At 46.1% G+C, this 21,394-nt stretch overlaps 1 protein-coding gene across 1 annotated transcript in view; it reads right to left on the bottom strand.

Annotated features, from left to right (window-relative positions):
- The window catches only part of GPR55 (G protein-coupled receptor 55), a 37,430-nt gene extending 20,523 nt beyond the window's left edge, over positions 1-16,907 (bottom strand). The window contains exon 1 of the mRNA XM_059167743.1: positions 16,701-16,907. Coding sequence (XP_059023726.1) covers positions 16,701-16,719 — 19 coding nt within the window. The 5' untranslated portion in view covers positions 16,720-16,907. The remainder of the gene's footprint in view (positions 1-16,700) is intronic.
- Positions 16,908-21,394: the final 4,487 nt, after the last annotated feature.

Raw genomic sequence — 21,394 nt, 5'->3', positions numbered from 1 at the left:
AAGCAGTCGACAACGGGAAATAGGAAAGATAAGGCAAGTGATGGGAGGATATTCCCTGTTCCCAGACTTCTGCAAAATGGGCAAATAAAAATTAAATCTAGCTAGCCACAGAGAATAAGGTCACCATCTCCAGCGTTTAGAGATACCTTCTTTGTAGAAGCAGAAGGAGTCCGGTTTAGCGAGTTTGATGCTGAGGACACACCCTCTTACTAATTTGTCAATTTGGAAAGATCCAGCTTTATGTGGGATGTGGCAGTTCACGGATAAAGCATTAATGAGGACCTGCGATGTGCATGTAATTGGGGTCACACAGATGAATAAAACTTTCTTTAAACCCTAAGGCTTCTTGGAGGAGATGGTGCTGGAACTGAGGTTGGAGGAGACATGGAAGGACATGTGGATTCCAGCAGTGGTTAGGAGACCAGGGGACAAAATGAAGCAAGGAGGGGGCTTGTGAAGCCAACAGTGTCTCTGGGGCTTCTTACACCAGGACTGGATGGGTCATGGGAGAATTCATAAGGAGAAGCAGCATGGGGCTTCAGGATGGGGCTGGGGCGGGGGGGAGTGGTTCCACTTTGGACCCAACGGTTTGGAATACCCCAAAATACCACCCACTCTCCATGGAGTTATAGAAGGGAGAGTGGTCAGAGTAAAGATAGTGGAGGAAGCTTGCAGGTTTGTAGAAAATAATTCATAATGTAAGAAAATAATCAAGGAGCTAACTCCAGGGAAGAGAGCTAGTAAAGGGGTTGGTAGAAAGATTGGAACCCATGAAGACTGAAAGGAGCTGGTCAGAGGTAGAACTACCTGTCACAAAATGCAAACGAAGGGTCAAGGCAAAGGGCTAACCAACATGTGAAAGAGTCTTAAAGGTGACAAGGGGTCTGTACAAAGTCTTGGGAGAGGACATCAAGAACATTTCTTGACAATGATGCCTTTAAAAGTCCTACCCACCCAGAGCACCAAGGAGAGCATCAAGAAATAGGTTTCAGCTTATGGAAATCAATTGTCTATAAACACTTGGAGTCCAGCATGATCCCGAAAGATAAATTGGCCAAAGCTTATCATAATATAAAAATGAATTACTAGAACCTTCCTTATCAGCCAAGCTACCCTGGGCTTATTAGGTGGTTTGGCTGGAGACCAAGTGGTAAGTAATCAATATTTATGATGATTCCCTCATATAGGTAGTTAACTCTTTGGTCTAAACTGAGCCAGATCTCCTACACCCAAAAAATGGTCTCCCTGGTTTTCCTTTTGCCTCTCTAGTCTCCCAAGTTTATTAATAAATTTTAAAACACATGTTAACAAATTAATCACAAATTTTAAAAATTTCAAATTGGTTTCGTTGAAAAAGATGGCCCTGATTCTAGGTTGGGCCTTCCAACACAGACTGGAAACATTAAATAAAAAGTTAGTATATAATAATTTGTAAATTTTTGTGTGTGGTTCCGGGTAAAAATGTGAGCCATTGAAAAGTCTTGTTCTGGGTTGTTAAAAAAAAAAAAAAAAAAAGGGAACATTATGTGGCAAAAATCCTCATCTAGAACATTAATGCTAATGTCTCAAAATCTGTAAACTATGCAGTGTAGATGCTGTTGAAATGGCCAAATAAAATAGAGAATTGACCAAGGAGAGCAAGATGCTTGACTCCTTTAGAATTTGGTGAGTCATTCTCGTCTTAAAGCTCTCGGACATAAAAAGTATATATAATACAATGCCTTGCTCACATTACTCCAAAAATATTAGCTGGTATTATAAGAAAGGATCTGTTTATAGATAATAAAACTAAATTTAAACAATGCAGACTGTAAAGGGAATTTAAATAGAGAACTGACCTTACTACAACAACTTCTCACAGTAAATAATTAGCCCTTTATGTGGTATTTTGTCTAAGCGGCTTTAAGTTTGACCTATAATTATAAGGTACTGAAATCTTAAGTTTATATCTTAGCTCCTTAAAGAAATTGTAAAAGACCTTGGAATTTATTTAATTTAAACCTACCTTAAGAATTACAGTATAGGGGAGCCTGGGTGGTTCATTCAGTTAAGTGGCTGCCTTCAGCTCAGGTCATGATCCCAGGGTCCTGGGATCGAGCCCCGCATCGGGCTCTCTTCTCAGTGGAGAGCCTGCTTCTCCCTCTCCTCTGCCTGCCACTCTGCCTACTTGTGCTCTCTCTATCTCTCTGTCAAATAAATAAATAAAATCTTAAAAAAAAAAAAAAGAACTATAGTATAAAAATGAATGGCAGTGGGCACCTGGATGGCTCAGTCCGTTAAACCTCTGCCTTTGGCTCAGGTCATGATGTCAGGGTCTTGGGATCCAGCCCTGCATGGAGCTCCCTGCTCGACAGGGAGTCTGCTTTTTCCTCTCCCTCTGCTGCTCCCCCCGCTTGTGCTATCTCTCAAATAAAAGAGTAAAAATCTTTTTAAAAAAATGAATGGCAATTGTTAAAAGCAATATATATTTAGATCAAATATGTAGGATCGTAGGAACAAGTCACTTAAACTTTCTGGTTAGTTAGACTAAATCAGTAGTTCTCAAAAGTGATGAAGCATTGGCATCACTTCAGAAATTAGAAATGCAGATTATCAGTGCCCCTTCAGACCTACTGAATCAGAAATTCCTGGAGACAGACCAGCAATCTGTGTTGTAAGGAGGCCTTCAGGGGATGTTGATGCATGCTCAAGTTTGAGAACTGTGGAACCAGCTGATCTGTGAGGTTCCTTCCAGCTCTACCATCTGTGGATCTATGAATGGGAAATGTGCCCCAGAAAGCTTACCATATTCCAAATTATTGATCCTGACAGCATTAAATACTTGATTTCAACAACAACAACAATAAAAATAAATAATTGGGGGCGGGGATACCTGAGGAGCTCAATGGGTTAACCCTCTGCTTTGGCTCAGGTCATGATCTCAGGGTCCTGGAACTGATTCCTGCATCAGGCTCTGCTCAGCAGGGAGCCTGCTTCCCCCCTCTCTCTGCCTGCCTCTCTGCCTACTTGTGATCTCTGTCTGTCAAATAAATAAATAAAATCCTTAAAAAAAAAATAAATAACTGGGGGTGGGAGGTCATGTAAGACATCACGTAAAAAGCTGGCCAGGCAAGGACCTTCTGAACAGCCACCTGAGGGAGTGAGGCTGTCGAGATGGGCTTCATACGGGATCGGTTTTCTTTATCATAGACCATGTAATGCTGTTTACTCCTTCTAAAATACGTAAGTACAAAGTTTTCTTTCTATAACCAGATGACCAAAAGACGGTTGAGCCAGTCCTCCATACCTAAGCCTTTTGTCCTGTTCTTCTATGAAATGGTTTGAACAAGTATTTTATATGGCTTTGGAAAATCCTTGCTATTTCCTGAAAGCATCTCATCTGTGGGAAGGAAAGGCAAGGCAGCTTAGCTGGTGCTGGGGATACTGGAATCAGGAGGAGAGTAAGTGAAGATTTCAGGTACTCCTATGGCTTAATTCTACCAGCTCTGGAAACTATGAAAGTCTACAGAATCCCAAGCAGTAGGCAAAGGCAGGCCTTGGAGGAGGCCCATGGCACTGGGGCAGCCATAAGCTCTCCATAGAATCTCAAGATGTTGTATCATTTCATTCCCCTTGAGCCATTAAAAGGTACCATTTTGAGTGGAAGGAAATAGACCTCCAAGTCTAATCATTTGCTCATGAGAAGAACCTTGATTGCTGGTGTATCTCTTCCGGGTCTCAGTAAATCGCTCCCAGTTAAAGCAGGAGGGCCTGACCTTCCTTTAGAGCTCATTAAACGTTGCCCCCAAATAGCACTTGGGAAGGAAAATCGGCTACGACATGACTTCCATCACACCACCCGAGGTTGAAAGCATCACGCACCTTGGAAGCTTGTCTTAAGGGGACAAGGTGCAAGATGGATAGCGATGGACCAGCTACCAATGAGCCCTTTTTAGTTGTGGGTCTTGGCTGAGGCTCTGAGAACCCAGTGCTTACACTGCCCCGGGCAAGAGCCTGGGGTGCCCTGGGTGAGAGAGTTCCTTTCCCATGAATCCAACTAGTTGGGTCATTGGTTTCCTTACTTGGGAGGACATTGCACAGCTCTGTCCTCGGTCAGCCCTGTCTGAGATGCTGGTGCCCAGGGGAGGAGAAGGTATCACAAAGGTCATAGCGAGAGGGGAGGGTCCACAGGTGGGAGGTGATTTGGAGCCTGGGAATGCCTAGCACTAGATGTATCCAAGAGAAGTTCCCAAACCAAAAAGAGCACAAATGCTTCAGGGTGATCTACACAGAAGGGGCCCACTTCTGTTGCCCTATGAAGACTTCACCTCCAGGCTACCCAGCTCCCCAGGGCCCCAGAAATCCGGACTTTGGTGGGGGGAGGTACGTCTGGGGAGAGATTACCACTCCCACCCCAAATAAATAAAGAGGAAACCACCCCACCCCCAGACAGCTCCCTGGACTGCCAACCCCACCCAGCAGCGCTCAGAGCTATGTCCAGCAGACCCAGGGTCAAAGGGTCCTTCTGGGCTCCAGAAAGAGCCAGTCTCCCTACCCTTGATCTAGTGGGCACCTCAGATTCCTGCCACACCTGGCCTAGAGGATGCAGAGGGCTTGGGGAAGATGGGGCCTCCCAGGAGCATGTTCTTTGGCCTATGCCTGGACCAGGGCCCAGTAGAGGTTCCACTCAAAGTAGAACTGAGCCCCAGAGAAGTTGCTGGGCTCAGGAAGGATCTTATGGAGGGGGTCCTCCCACTCTGCCTGTCTCTGCACTGGCCCCTGGCATTAGAATGGAGAGCTCAAGGTTGGGGTTTTCCGGCAGACCGCATTCACTTTACAATCATCTGCAAACCCAAGGCCATCAGCTAGAGGAATCTGGGCTCCCGCCAACCCGTAAATCCTAGAAAAGAGGCACCAGTCAGAGGGTCTGTCTTCAAACCATTAATTTTCACCCCACAGGAAGGCCATTATCAAGACTAAGAAGTCTAGGGACCAAAAGGAAGTGTAATTCTGGAGGCTGGCCAGGCGAGGCCATGCCCCACCTTGAGGAGGGCAGGGAGCTTGTGTTCTGCAAGTTCTTGGGGGTCAGCGCTCCCCATACTTAGCCAATACTCACCCTCCTAGAGGGGGCGTGCTGCTGCTTTGGGGGCCACCCCAGTTCAGGGTGTCTGGCCCATCTGGTCAGACAGAAGAGTTTAAACATGGTTGCCCCCCGTATCTGGCTGGTCCAGCCTTTTCTTGCTTCTGTCCTGGGTGGGAGAAGTAGCAGCTCTGGCTGCACGGGGGCCTGCGGGGAAGGGAGTCATGGAGAGCATGGAGGCCATGAGGCCCAGGAGGCTCAGAAAAGCCCCTCCAGTCAGCCTTCCCCTCTTGCTGGAACTCTCTTTCGCAGCCTCCAGCTGCCCCCAGGAAAGCTGTGGGAACACAGTCCTCACCCAGCAGGATGCTGAGGGCCAGCTTCAGGCACAGAGCTGAGCAGTTGCCCTCTGAGGGCCCAGGACCCACAGGGAGCAGGGTGCTCTCCTCAGCAAGGGTCCCAGCCCCACCTCCCAGGGCTCCATGGGCCCAGCCCCTTGCACCAGAGCTTCACCCCTCCTCCCGCTGCCACAGCCCACCTCTGCCAAAGGGAGCCCAGGTCCCTGTCTCCTGGGGCGGCTGGCTTCAGGGAATGGGGTAAGTGCCAGGCACCGTTGCTCCTTCTGAATAAGGTGGGGGTTGTGCTTGGCCTCAGGGAGGGGAACAGCCCTGCAAGGAAATGTACCCTGAGTCCACTGAGCCCAGCCACCCCCTCCCAAGGGGATCTCTGAGAGCCCGGAGCAGGGGGCAGGCGTGGACACAGAGCAGTTTGTCATGTTTTCTTGGCCTGTGGACTGATCCCGAGGAGGGGCACCCACTGGGTGACCCACGCAGGACACTCACGTGGCTGAGAACTCACTGGGGCAATGGGGGGTGCCACGGGGCTGCCCCACAGTGGCCAGGCATGTGCTGCTCCCTAAGCCCAGCAGGTGAGGGACCCCTGGGGCTCCCAGAGAGGTAGGTGCCCCCTGGCAGGGATGCCAGGCCCCTGAGCCGATTTGCAGGATGGCTCAAATGTGGGGAGATGGTGGGAGGTAGTGACTCCGTTTGGTGGGCGGGGGAGTAGGGGCAGCTGACCAGTCTGGCCAGGTGGCTGGAGGTCAGCGCAGGACCAGAAGGGAGGCCTAGGCCAAAGGCAGAGTGAAGACAGAGAGAAAGGCCAGGCAGAAAGTGGGGAGGCAGCGGGGGGAAGGGAGACGGGCAGGGTAGGGGCTGCAGGGGCCTCCAGGGAACCTGTGAGGACAGCGGGCCCTGTGGGCTTCCCAGGGAGGGGAGGGCCAGCAGGTGAGAGGTGAGAGCTTGGCTGTGTGAGCTGGGCCAGCAGGGGGAGGGCCAGGCCCAGGGCCCAGAGTGGGGGCCTGCAGAGGGCAGGGCTGGAGGACAGCAGGAAGGGGGAAAGGGACAAGGAAAGGGCAAAGGGAAGGGAAGAGAGTGGGCCAGGCCCAGTGGAATAATAATAACGCTATTCTTCTTCCTCGCTGCCAGGGAACAGGAGAGAGTGTGACCCAGGGCTCTGGAGTCTGCCTACCTCTGTTCCTTTAGGATTGCTCAGGTCCTTGGGACCTCGGAGGCAGAGAATTCTGGAGAGAGAGACCTGGAAGCCTTGCCTGCAACACAGCTGTGCCCATTGCAGAGATGACTAAACTGAAGCTCTGTGGGGTCCCGGGCCTCAGTGCTCGGGCTGAAATCAAGTGTGCTCATCCCAGGGCAAAGCCACTCTACAACCTGAGCCAGCCCATGTGAGGCTCCGTACGGGACACCGGAGACAGCATCCTGGCTGTTTCCCTCCAGGGACGCTCCCTGAGAGCACCGCCCCACCTTCCTGTACACCCCTTCCCTGCACCGGGAGGCCCCCCACCATGGGGGAATCAAGAAGCTCAGCCAGTCCCTGAGCTTGGGTGCCTGTAAGATGTCTGGACTCAGCAATTCCCTGCAAGGACAGGGGACCCATATCTGTCTCTGGGCATCCACGGCCCGGGGAGGCAGGTACCCTGACAACAGAGATGACAGTGGAGTCAAGAAGCAAGAGCCTGGAGAGATGAGCACCCCTTGGGCTTTGTGCTGGCACATGATGGCCAGGCAAGGGGTGCCTCAGTCTGCCCCCTATCTCCCCAACTTCCTCCCCCAGGCCCAGTAGTGAGAACAACTGAGAAGAAACTTCGAGAGGACCCCTTCTGTCATTCGTCACTCACACAGTAACATCCCTCTGTTGCCGGGGTTCCAAGACAGACCTCAAGAAACCTTCCCAGGACAGTGATGGAAATTACCAGAGACTGGACACCAGCCCGCGGCGGACCTGATGGGCAAAGGGGTGAATCAACTTCTCTCCCACCTGCGTCCGAATGGTTTTTCCTCGAATTTCTGCAAGCTTTATAATCAGGACTAGAGAACTTTGTTTTGGGGGAGCTAGTGGACTCCCCTCGCAGGAGCAGCTGACCCTCAAGTCTCTCCTCTAGATCTTTTTGTCTCTTAGCAAATGCTCAAGGAATCCTGAACCCCTCCGACCTCCCCTAGGGTCATGCGCTCTTCCACCATCCACCCCCCGCCCCCACCATGGCTCTGAGCCACGGTCCAACAATCTGAAGGCCTCAGGGCCACTATCTTTCCTCTGCAGCTCTTCTCCGACCTCCCCACCCCTCCTGACCCCACTGACCTCATTAAAGGGGCTCCTTGAAAACACCCCAAGATGCTGGCAGATCGTTGAGAGGGAGCCCACAGAGGGAGCAGCGTCCCAAGGGAAGGGTATGACAGAGACCCCAGTAAGCTATGGGGATCAGAGAGCAAGGATGGAGGGGTTGCTCCCCCTGCCCAGGTAGAGACAGGGGCAGCCTGCAGAAAGTCACAGAGATCCCAGCAGCCCAGCCCCGCATGGGAGCACTTGTCTGAGCCCCACACACCACAGGGGGGAGGCAGTGGGAAACCAAGAAGTGCCTCATCCTATCACCCCAGGGGGTTCTACTTTAGGGACCACAGAGGAACCCTGATCTCGTGAGGGGGGAGGAAGTCACTGATCATCCAAGTTAGAAGAAATGGGGACGGGTTAAACGCCACCCGTGGGAGCTGACGGCCTGGGCCACGTGGGGCCAGAGCATCACTGCAGATGTGACTCAGCATGGATCAGAGATGTCCCAAGGACCGGAGGCTGACCAGCGCCACACTCCCTACACAGCCTCACCCCCGCACGCATGCAATCCTGGGGACAGAGGAGAATCCCGAGTTAATGGAGGTTGGGAGTCCTCAAAACAGAAGTGAAGTCCGAGAAAACAATGAAGACATTGTGGTCCCCTCATGCCTGAGTAGGCATGTGAGCAGGGATGTGTCCCGGCCTCATGAGCGTGAGGACTTGGATCCCTGGGGTTGGAGGGGTACTCCACAAGTTTGGGGGTGAAGGGAAGAAAGTTTGCAGAGGGGACTAGAGGGGACACGGTTCCCATAACCGCTGCGGTTAGCTCAGAGGGAAACATCCACAGCCCACAGCCGAGATGACTAGGCCTCGGCACGAGAGTTACTCCTCAGAGCGAGAGTGAGCATGGCTAGCGTGAGTGGGGGCCCCCCCGAAAATGACTCAGCGCCGCATGACATCAGCCAAGAGGTTCCGACTCTCTCTCAGGAGTGGGAAGAATGTACCTGAAGGCTCTATCACACATTTACATTGGGCTTGCCCATCACGACTCCTCAGGCACAGGCCACTGGCCCAAAGGCGATACAGAAGGCCCACTGCCTGTAGTCACACGGGGGCTCCTTCTAGATGCCCTGCGCTCGGCCTTCAGATGCAGCCCCCCCAACAGGCGCTACCTGGTGCAGAAGGCAGATACCCGCACAGATAAGATGCCCCCGTATCCTCCCCCGCGTTCTCGCTGCACAGCCGGAACTTGCCCCATCTTCCTCCAGCAGGAGCGTGCCTGCTGACTCAGCGCTCCTGCTCTCCTTTGTGATCACTGATCCTGGTCATGGCAAGTGGAGAGAACCCTAAAGAAGAGGGAGGCTCAGGTGATCGGTGCAAAACAGAGCAGGGGGAGAGGAAGGCCTGGCGGAACCCATGGTGGGGAAACTGTTGTTGGGAGGTTGGGATTTGAGAGGGAGCCCCAGAGCGGGAGGAGGGTCAGGGAGGCAGGTGCCTGAGTGTGGAGTGTTTCCAGGGGACCAAGCGGGGAGAGGATCCCAGTTATTTTCTGTGCAAGGAGCAGGTCCTCTTAGATCAGTGACTTAGTTGCCTCAACAAACCAAGGACATGGAAAGAAAGGAAGGGACAGAAGACTGTTAAGAAAACGCAACGCACTTCCCTCCAAAGATGCCCTCATTGGAGTCCTGACCTGGTTCCAATAAACCAGCTGTAAAAAGACACCTTTTAGACAACTAGGGGGAAATCCAAGTATGAACTGACTTTTAATTTTGTTTCCCATGATGATGGAACCTGGTGGTTGCATTAAAAAGTGTCCTTAACTGGGGCACCTAGGTGGCTCAGTCAGTTGGGCATCTGCCTTGAGCTCAGGTCATGACCCCAGGGTCCTATGATCAAGCTCCACATCAGGCTCCTTGTTCAGCAGGGAGCCTGCTTCTCCCTCTGCCACTCCCCCTGCTTCTGCTCTCTCTCTCTGACAAATAAAATCTTTTAAAAAAATGTCCTTAAAAGACGCACCCTAAAGTACTGAGCTGAGATGTCTTGAGGTCACTGGGAGTGGATGAAGGGAAGAAATCCATGGAAAAGTTTGGTGGGGGTTGACTGTGGTGGCAGCTGGACACACTGTCCCCAGGGAGGGGGGGTGAGGCCCGGCTGCTGACCACACCTGGACCAGGCTGCAGCCGGTGAGGTGGGGGGCACTTTCTGCTCTGGCAGCAACACAAGCAAACAGGACTGGCCCCCCGGTCCTTGGGGATTTCCTGGGCCAATCAGGAGCATGGCAGGTGGGTATTCAGTGTGGTTCTTTAGAACTCTACTTGAGCTCCTTGAGATGCGCTCCCAGACTGAACACCTTAGTCACCTATGTTAGTGACTCTCACAAAGTAGGTCAGAACCAAAGTAGCTTCATACCTAACTGGGGTTAACCTCATCTACTGTTAACTTTCCCATAGCTGATTTTTGTATATTCGACTTTCCAACAGCCTCATCACCCTTGGCCACCAGACAAACCAACACCCTCTGCTCCTCTCACACCCCCCAACCAGAGAAAGCCATTTGCTGTCCAATGGGCATTTTGAACTGTTGCCTGAACCCCCTGCCTGGCAGCCAGCAGCCGATGGTGCATCTGCCCCCTTGGCTGTGCTGCCGTAGTTTGGGGACTATCGCACTGAAGTTAGCCTTTATTGGTTTATGACTGTGAATGGAAAAGTGAAAGCATTGACACCAGGGTAGGAAACAACAATGCAGGGAGAGGGGAGTCATGAGATGTGCAGAAGCGGCCAACCTTGAACCTCAGCCAGCCGTGCCGGGGACGTGAGCCAAGCGTGCCCCGGTGTGCAGGACAAGAACCCAATCCCAGCGCTCGAGCACAATCCTGGAAGAGTGCATCTAAGTTACACGGTGTCAGTAGGGATTTCCTTGTACTTCCAGCTCATGGAGAACCAGGACCATTCCACATTCCCTCCCCTTTTCCCACTCACACGGAGTCTGTTGCTGGATTTGATGTCTTTGGGGTTTTTTGTTTGGGTTTTTTTAGTTCATTGTACGACTTACAGTTTATTTGAAGAGTCTCATGGAAGGATCAATTCATACTGTTTTTTTTTTTTTTTCTGTTCTCCCTTTCCTGTACTCCATTTAAAAGAGAAAACCTCCTTTTTTTCCCCAATTCTGAGTTTTGTCCTTTTAATCTCTTCTTTCCCTCTTTTATTTCTTCTGCTCTTTCTTCCTCGTGTTTCTCTGGTTTTTCTCCTTTCCCCTTCCCTAGCCAAAGCTCTCATAACAAAAGTGGCACAGATAACAATACCTTCCCTTCTTCGTATGTATTGAAATTTTCTCATATCTAAATAGAGATTTAACGACATTTAAAATAGGCTTTTCATTATTACTCACCCCATTTGAAGGGGTAATGTGTATACTTTAAAAACCCATCTTCACATGTAATCAAAGAACTGAAAATGAGGTGGGGTTTTTCTTTTTTTTTCATGTTATATTGGCAGAAATATATTAAATGGCAATTCTTTGTGCTGGCAAAAGTTGAGGGAGAAGGACCTTCTCAGGTTTCTAGAAGGCAGTTTGGCAACATGTATCAGAAACCTTAAAAACCGCCTACACTTTGACCCCAAGGAACATAAACATCTATTGGTTCCACTTTGTGCCAGATGCAGCTTGGAATGGCTTGGAAACTAAGAAGTGAGAGTTAGAAAGAACATTTCCCCCTTTCTTTGGGCCCTGAGAAGATTAAATTGGGGACAGAGGGGTTACTGGACTTCAGATAGAGACGACAGGGTCAAAGGTGAGTCCTTTATGGGGCAGGGAGGGGGAAGCCTGGGGGAGAGCAGCTTGGGTGCCAGGAGCCTGAAAACCTATGGTGTTCCAATTGGAATGCCCTCCTGTTATCCCCACGCCTTCAAGAACATAAAATGAACAGGTACAGCCTTGCTTTAGTTGTGAGATCTAGAAATCTAATAGACTTTCGCCATCCCATGAGGTCTAGATGAGATGAGTTCCACTGGACCTCAAGGGTCTGGGGAAGAGGGCAAAGCCCTTCCTGGGATGCCCTGTTCCATGGACTGCAGACAGCCAAAACCCTCCCAGCTTTTCAGCAAGTTCCCAGGGCAGGGGTAGCTGACACCTCCAGGACCCCCTCTGGCCACTATGTTTGTTAGCCTCTTTGCAGAGATCCCCCAAGACTTCCTGCCTACAGGTAGTCATCAGTGTCCTGGGTATTTCTGGAGTTTGGAGGGCTACATGGAGATGGGGAGGATTCATGTTACAGAAACACAAATTTTGGCTTCTCAGCCAAGCATTTCCCAAGCTAAAATGCCTATGGGCACTCTGTTCCTAGGGGACATCCTCAAGTCTTCTTCCACACAGGCCACAGCCTCTCGCTGTCAGGCTCCTCTCACCCCACTGCTTTCCTGGCCTCTCTCTGTCTCTCGAGCCCCCGAGTTGTGGCCTGGGTTCATGCTGACTCCTCCACCCTCGGGCCCCACCTTCTGCCCTAACAGTTGTCAAGATATCTCTCTGGAGTGTCAGTGCCAGTTGTGACAGTGATGTTTTCATCCTGTTTTAAATGAGCCTTGGGGAATTTGGGCAATGCCTAGGCCCACCCTTGGGTTACAGGGCTCAGGGAGAATGGATACCCCAAGGAAGCTGGTTCTGAGGGGGTCAGAGGTGAGGAAGGAGAAACATCAGCTGCAACCAGGAAGGTTTTGTGGTTCATCAAGCACTCCTCAGGACTTCTGAGGTGGGCAGAATAACGCCCTCCCCCAAAAGATATCCTCATACTAATTCCTAGAACCTGGGAATGTGTTGATTCATGTGGCATCAAGTCATGTGGGAATCAAGGTTATAGATGAAATTAAGTTTGCTAATCAGCTGTCCTAAAAATAAGGGGATTAATCTGTATTACCCAGGTGGGTCCGATAATCACAAGAATCCTTAAAAGCAGGAAAGGGAGACAGAAGAGAAAGTCAGAGGGAACTTCGTTCCTCGTTGCTGGCTTTGAAGATGGAGGGAACAAATCAAACCAAACCAACCAACCAACAAAAACTCCTCCAGGAACTTACATCCCAGGGAGAGAGGAGAGACAATAACTAACTACCATCATACAAGTTCAGTGACAGGTGCCAAGGAGACAATTAGAGCAGAAAAGAGTAGATGGGGGTTTAAATTTGAAATAGGATAACTGGAAAAGGCTTACTGACATGGTGAGGAAAGACCTGAGGAAGCCTGCTTCAGTTCCTTGTTTGTAACGTGAGCACGATAATAATGGTTTTACCTCATCAATCGTCGTGAGGATCAATTAAGTTAATACACACAAAGCATTCCGGTTACAGCCTGGCCCATTGTAAGTGCTTTACAGATATTAGATATTGTTATAATCATCACTTTAACAAAGCTTTTTTGAAGACTTTAGGGTTTTTCCAGCATTCAGTTTAGTGTTGGGTATTCAAAGATGGCCAAGTGACAGGCAAGCCAAGATGGTCTTTCAAAAATCATAACACAGACATCACTAATCAACTATCACCCTCTGCCTCCCTGAGCCAGGAATCTGCCTTAATATCATCCTAGAACCAGTTTTCATCAAACAATTGGAATGGGCAGGTGAGAAGAAATGAACGTACTATCCCTTGGAGACTTCCCAAGGACTGTCTCTCCTCTCTACTGTTAGAGACGGATTCATCTTTTGAATTCCCCCCATCCTCCTTCCCCATTTACTGTGTGAGAGTAATTTCCTCTGTCACCAATAGCTGGTATTCCATCTCATTCATCCTTCTTGTGACATGACCATCTCCATCTGCTTTGAGTAGCAAAGAAAAGAATAATTCGTAGTCCGCTATTGACAACATGTAAGACAATACAAACCAACCTAGACACTGTCAGTTGTCTATTTGTTATGTGTTATTTCTTTAGGGATCTCCCAGTAAAAAAATCTTAACTTCCTACTTTCTATGTTTCCCTGATGTGACCAAAGGTCTGAGTCATGGTTACGATCACATGTGACAGGGAGGTCAGATGTTCTTGGGAAGGAAAATAGCTTTCACACAGACTCTTTGTTTTTCCCACATAATTGTGAAATTTCCACAACATGAACATAGGGGTTTTTTCATTGTGCTCTTTCTTGAGCCTGTTCGAGGCAGTCCTAGTGTCCATATATAGTAGAGCATTTAGCCGTATTACAACTCTAGTAAACATTAGCTCAAGGGAAATCTTCTTGGAACTGTAAAGCAAGACCAAATATAATTCAAGTGTACAGGACGGTTATACTTACCTTTGTGGACCAGATGTCCATAAAGAAGACGCAAGAAAATGTGGCCAGAAAAGAGGACGCCTATGTCTTCAAGCCAGACACTCTCTCATTTTCCTAAGGAGGAAGTTCCAATGCCTCAGTCCTTGGGAAGTCTTGTCCTAGCATTCATCTGGAAGCTGTGTTTTATTACAAATTTTTAATTTTTTAAAATATTGAACTTGCAAAAGAGGAGATCTCATGGTTGGCTTTGAAAGACTAATACCGATTTACCCTTCACCAATTTTTTCTAGCTACACATATCTATGTAAACCACACCTTTTTCTGCTGAATGCTTTGAAATTAGTTGTAGACATAAGATTACTCTCACCCCTAAGTACTTAGCCTGCTTCTTAAAAAAAAAAGGGATGACAATTCTCTTACAGAATCAAAATACCATCATTGCACACAAGAAAGGTAGCAGGGACACAATCATATTATGTCACAGACAGTCCTTTTTCTAATTTCTCCAATGATCTCCTTAAATTGGAGTCCTTTATATCCTTTTTGAAAAAATTATCATCTTGAATACAATTAAGGTTCACACACTGTTTAATGTATTTTCACGTAGAGTTGTCCCTCCATTTTTGGTTTTTCATGATGTTGACGTTCTTTAAGAATCTTATGGACTATTTCCCAATCTCTGTTTGCATAATTGTTTCCTCATGATGTAATTCAGAGGAACTATTTGGGGCCAGATGCTACTGGAGGTGATGCTATGTCCTTCCCTAATAGATCACATCGGGAGGCACAGAACGTTAGTCTGTCCCACTATTTATGAATCTGATTTTGATCATTTAGTTAAGGTGAGACCTCTCCCCTGTCCTTAATACATAATCTGCAAAAAGATTTTTCTAAGAATTAAGTTAATTTTTCTTTCTTTCTTTCTTTCTTTCTTTCTTTCTTTCTTTCTTTTTCTTTCCTTCTTTCTTTTTTAAGATTTTATTATTTATTTGACACAGAGAGAGAGAGATCACAAACAGGGAGAGAGGCAGGCAGAGGGGGAGGGGGAAGCAGTCTCCCTGCTAAGCAGAAAGCCCAATGCCAGGCTCGATCCCAGGACCCAGAGATCATGACCTGATTGGAAGGCAGAGGCTTAACCCACTCAGCCACCCAGGTGCCCCCGAAAGGATATTTTGATACTGTGTGAACATCTCGTACCCAACAGCGTTTCACTCAATGGCTTTAGCATCTGATGATATTGACGGAATCCATTATTATGGGATTCTGCAGAATGGCAATTATCCGATTCTATTACTCCTTCTTTCTTTATTAGCTGGCATTCCTCTGTGAAGACAACCTGAAACCTGGGTCTCTGTCATACACTCCATTTAAAACAGCAGGAAATCCTCTGCTGGAAGCCAATTAAGCACAAGGTACTAGGTGGTCTCTAATTCCTTCTTCTCATTCCTCTTTCCCTTCAACTGCTCCCTGTTGGGGGCTTGGTGCCCAGTGCTGTATAAAGTGCTTTAGGTACACCAGATCCCTGAATTAACTCCCAACCACCCTGGAGGGCTAGGTGGGAGCGGTCTCATCTCACAGAGGAGGACACTGAGACAGAGAGAAGCAGCTGGCTCAAGGTCATCTAATAAGTGGTGGACCTGAGATTTGGAACCCAGATACGTTTGAACAAAAAGGCTATATTCCAGCCGCTTTCCTGAACCACTGTGTTATCCTTTTTTTGCATACACATAGAACAATTCAGGCAGTAACAGTCCTTGATTTTTATTGATTCCTAGAGAACCCTTTCTCCTTCCCCCTGAGTATTAGCCGTGCACAGTAAAAATTCCGGAGGAGTAAAAAGAGTGACCATGGGATTATGGATCATTTTCCTTTTCCTCTTCATACTTAGCTGTATTTCCCAGGTTTTCTACAATGAAGGTGCATTGATGGTTTGGTCAAATATCTAGTTGTCAGATTCAGAATGGCTCTTCCTAGGAGCAATCTGTCCCTGTTGGAGCCAGGCTTGGATTGGACACGTGGATACCTGTCTGGGCTTATGTGCTAGTAAGTGGCTATTTAGTGACATAGGTGATTCACACTACACCAAACCAACTGGGGAAAGAATCTAGTCCAACTGATAGTCCATTTTCCCGAATCCTAATCACAGCCTCGCTTTGTGCAAGATGGCAGACAACCACCAAGGACAGAGAAGACTGAGGCTTGGACCTCAAGTTGTTTACAAAGTAACAGCAATACAAGAAAACACACCAGAAACACTTTTGGAGAAGGACAAGATAAGAAAAACTTGGCAACAGGAAAGAGCAGTGGCCATCATGCCTGAAGGTCAGATAGGGAGAATTACCAAGGCTTCAACAGATTTCTAGAGGGAGAAGTCAAAATCACAGACCAGAAAGTCATTACTCTGAGTTTGTAAGATTCCGACCCTTTATAACTTTCTCATGTTTCTTATTTTTGTTACTCCACATCTGTTTCCTGATAGTCTTCAGCAAAGGGGGGGGGGGGAGTGCCTTTAAGAAGGAAGAAAAGAATTATTAGTGGGAAGATAAGAATCATGACAACAAACTGTATAATTCTGAATAACAAAAAGCCTCCAAAAGGCAACTCTCATGCATAAAGAGCTTGGGAGTCAGTTCCTTCCATCCTCACAAGAAATGAACCTGAACAAACAAAAATCAACAGCTTTTCTTAGATCCATTGGAGAACTGAGGTCATAGAGCAACACACCAGCCTGAAATCTGGCGGGTAAGGGGGATACAGAGAAATGTGCCTTACCAGGAGCTGAAGCCGCCATTGAAGCCCACAGTCTGTAGGAACAGGAACACTTGAACGGTCTGATGAGGCGGAGTGTGGACTAACCTGACAGCTAAAAATCCCTGGAGTCCCAAACTTGTCTGGGCTTTACTTCCAGAAGCTCCACCAGGCTCTCACTGTGAAGGTTCTGGACAAAAATCTCCATGCGTCAACCAAGTCAAGGGGAAAGTAACCATTTTCAAACACACTCAGGGGGAATGTAACCATTTTGAAAGCCAAGAGCATTATGTTCTCTTTAATAAAGGCATGAATCCAGAGAAACTGCCTTACCAGACCCTTATCTTCCCTGGGGGAAGGGCAAGGAGACAAGGACAACTCCTCCAGCCTTCCAGTCTGCTTTCATCACTCATCTGTTCCTGTAGGCTGTCCACCCCTTCCTTTAGACCCCTTAACACATTCATCATAGTCCTCTTAAATTCCCTGACAATTCCAAAATCGTTGTCATAGCTGAGTCTGGTTCAGATACTTGCTTTGTTTCTTCAGACTACTTTGTTGCCTTTGAGCATGGCTTGTAATATGTTGTCGAAGTTCAAATGTGATGTATGTGATAATAGGACCTGAGCTAATCAGACTTTTAGAACGGGGTTTTAGGTTAATCTGATGAGGATCTAGGCTGTGTTTAGTGTTTGCTGTAGTTGTTGGTGCCAAAGACTTCAGTTTCCTCTAGATGTCTGTTTTGTTTTATTTTCCCTCTCTTCTGTTGTTTTGGGTTTCCTTAAGGACCCCATCTTAAATAGTCTGTGCCTTGTGGCTCTCTCAGTCATAATCCACTTTTTATTTTATTTTATTTTTAAAGATTTTGTTTATATGTTTGACAGAGAGAGACATGCAAGAGAGGGAACACAAGCAGAGGGAGCAGGAAAGGGAGTAGCAGGATTCCCACTGAGCAGGGAGACCGATGTGGGGCTCGATCCCAGAACCCTGGGATGATGACCTGAGCCAAAGGCAGATGCCTAACAATTGAGCCACCCAAGTGCCCCCATAATCCACTTTTATAATACTGGAGACTGTTGATGTGGCGGTAAGTATAGTGAGTAGAGTAATGTCCCCCCAAAATTCAAGTTCACTTGGAACCTCAGAATGTGACCTTATTTGGAAATAGGAACTTTTGCAGATGTAATTGCTCACGTTAACTATGAGATCATACTGGATTAGTGTGGAACCTAAATCCAATGACTGGTGTGCTCATAAGAAGTGAGCACACATGGATACGCACGGACACATAGAAAAACAATAAAGATACTCTTGAACTGAAGAGCACCATCAATCAGCAGGATCCAGTTGGCATTTATGGAATATTCCCCCAACAACAGCATAATACATACATTCCTCAAGTTCACATGGAACAGTCACCAAGATAGACCATAACATCTGGGCCATAACACAGATGTAAACAAGTTTAAAAGGATAGATATCATATAAATTATGTTCTCAGACCACAGTGAAATTAAACCAGAAGTCAATAACAGAACAACAGTGACAAAATCCCCAAATATTTGGAGATTAAACCACACGTTTTTAAATGACATATGGATAAAAGAAGTTTCAAAAATTATTTTGAAAATATTGTACATGAAAATGAAATGAAAACTTACCAAAATTTGTGGGATGCAGCAAAAGCAGTGCTTAGAGGAAAATTTATAGTATTGAATGCACATATTAGAAAAGAAGAAAGATCTAAAAGTAATAACCTAAGCTTCTACCTAGAGACACTAGAGAAAGAAGAGTAATAGAAACCCAAAACAAACAGAAGAAAACAATAGCAAAAATTGGAGTGAAAGTTAATAAAATTAAAGATGATAAATTAGGGTGCCTGGGTGGCTCAGTGGGTTAAGCCGCTGCCTTTGGCTCAGGTCATGATCTCAGGGTCCTGGGATCGAGTCCTGCATCGGGCTCTCTGCTAGGCAGGGAGTCTGCTTCCTCCTCTCTCTCTCTCTGCCTGCCTCTCTGCCTACTTGTGATCTATCTCTGTCAAATAAATAAATAAAATCTTAAAAAAAAAAAAGATGATAAATTAATAGACAAAATCACTAAAACCAAAAGCTGATTCTTTGGGGGGGAAAAAGATAATAAAATTGATAAACCTCTAGACAAACTAACCAAAAAGAGAAGACACAAATTACCAATAATTTGTAATATGAGTAATTTAGTTAATATTAATTAAATAATATCAGTTATAATATTAATCATGTTTATTGATTTATAGTTGATTATATAATTATATGATTGATTATAATATCACAATTGATTAATATTAATTATATATTATATATTAATTATAATAATAAATGTTATATATTTGTAATTATTAATTAATATTAGGTTTTTATGGTTTCAGGTCTTCCTTTGAGGTCTTAAAACTATTCTGAGTTTATTTGTCTGATAAAAAGAAAGAGGGGCAGTCACTACTGATCCAATGAACATCAAAAGGAGAATATAGGACTATTACAAACAACTCTATGCCCACAAATTTAATAATTTAAATGAGATGAACCAATTCCTAAAACACATGATCTGAGGCACATGGGTGGCTCAGTCAGTTAAGCATCTGACTCTATTTCAGCTCAGTTAACTCAGTCATTTAAGCATCTGACTCTATTTCAGCTCAGGTCATGATCTCAGGATCCTGAGATGGAGCGCCACATTTGACTCCACGCTCAGTGTAGAATCTGCTTGAAATTCTCTCTCTCCCTCTCCCTCTCCCTCTCCCTCTGCCTCTCCCTCTCTTTGTGCTCTCACTCTAAATAAATAAATAAAATCTTTTTTTTTTTTAAGCACGATATACCAAAACTCACATAAAGAGAAATAGATAATCTAAATAAATCTCTTCTCAGAAGTTGAATAGGAATCAAAAGCCTTTCAAAAAAAGAAAGCACCAGGCCCAGATGGTTTCACTAGTGAATTTTGCCAAACATTTAAGGAAAAAAAAAATGATCTAACTGACAGAGAAAAATGTTGCAAGAATTAATGATGGCTGGGAAAGACATTTATTTTATAAACCAAAACAGTTATCAAGAGCTTTCCAATGCATACATCAGGAAGTAGATTGATAGTTGAGAGAACGTGTGGGCTAGATACATTTTTAAAAAACAACTTATCCTTTACAGTGCAACACATAATGCAGACCTAAATGAGAATATTGGGCAGAATAACAGATTAAATTTTATAACTCTAATCTTTAAAAAATTGTTTTGTGTACTTGCATTTGTAACATCAAACTAAATAACCATTAAGATGGGCTCTAGTTATACAATTCAATTATACATTTACACTATGAGTCACTCAAGCAAAAGCCTAGTTTGGGGATTCTTTATATCACAAAATATATCTCTTTATATCTTTATATCTTATATATATACATCTCAAAATTTTGCAAGGTTAAAAAGTTGCAAACTTATGTAAAACAAAATCCACAATGTACTTGATAAGGGATTAATATTCAAAATAAATACATACTTCCTAAAACTCAAAAACAGATCAACAAAAAAACCTGATTCAAAACTAGGCAAACAACTTGCTTAGACATTCCTCCAAAAAAGATATACAAATGGCCTCTAAGTACATGGGAAGATACACCACATCACTAACCACTAAAGAAATGCAATTGAAACCACAGTGAATCCAGGGGTACCTGGCAGTCTCAGAAGATGGAGCATGCAACTCTTGATCTCAGGGTTGTGAGTTCAAGCCCCGTGTTCCACGCAGAGGTTACTTAAAAACAAAATCTTTTTTTTTTTAAGATTTTATTTATTTATTTGACAGACAGAGATCACAAGTAGGCAGAGAAGCAGGCAGAGGGAGAGGAGGAAGCAGACTCCCCGCTGAGCAGAGAGCCCGATGTGGGGCTCGATCCCAGGACCCTGGGATCATGACCTGAGCCGAAGGCAGAGGCTTTAACCCACTGAGCCACCCAGGCGCCCCTTAAAAACAAAATCTTAAACATACATACAAACACTGAGTCCAAAGAAGACATACAGATGGGGAATAGACATGAAAAATCAACATCACTCATCACCAAGGAAATGCAAATCAAAAGTACAATGAGACATCACCTCACACCTGTCAGAATGGCTAAAATAAAAAACACAAGAAACCAGTGTTGGTAAGGATGTGGAGAAAAAGGAACCCTCTTGCACTATTGGTGGGAATGCAAACTGGTACAGCCCCTGTGGAAAACAGTATAGAGGTTCCTCCAAAAATTAAAACTAGAAATACCCTATGATCCAGTAATTGCACTACTGGGTATCTAACCAAAGAATACAAAAACAGGAGCACCTGGGTGGCTCAGTGGTTTGAAGCTTCTGCCTTCGGCTCAGGTCATGGTCTCAGGGTCCTGGGATCCAGCCCCGGCAACGGGCTCTCAGCTCATCAGGGAGCCTGCTTTCCCCTCTCTCTCTGCCTGCCTCTCTGCCTGCTTGTGATCGCTGTCTGTCAAATAAATAAATAAAATCTTAAAAAAAAAAAACAGTAATTCAAAAAGATATATGCACCTCTATGTTTACTGCAGTGTTATTTTCAATAGCCAAATTATGGAAGCAGCCCATGTATCCATTGATAGATGAACAGATAAAGAAGATATGGTGTATTTGTACAGTGGAATATTATTCAGCCACTAAAAAAAGAATGAAATCCTGGAGTTTGCAACATGGATGGAC

Source organism: Mustela lutreola, chromosome 3, assembly GCF_030435805.1.
Source record: "Mustela lutreola isolate mMusLut2 chromosome 3, mMusLut2.pri, whole genome shotgun sequence".
In the NCBI taxonomy this organism is placed as follows: Eukaryota; Metazoa; Chordata; class Mammalia; order Carnivora; family Mustelidae; genus Mustela; species Mustela lutreola.
Note: the sequence above shows the minus strand (reverse complement) of the source record. Positions and strands in the feature narration are given on the sequence as shown.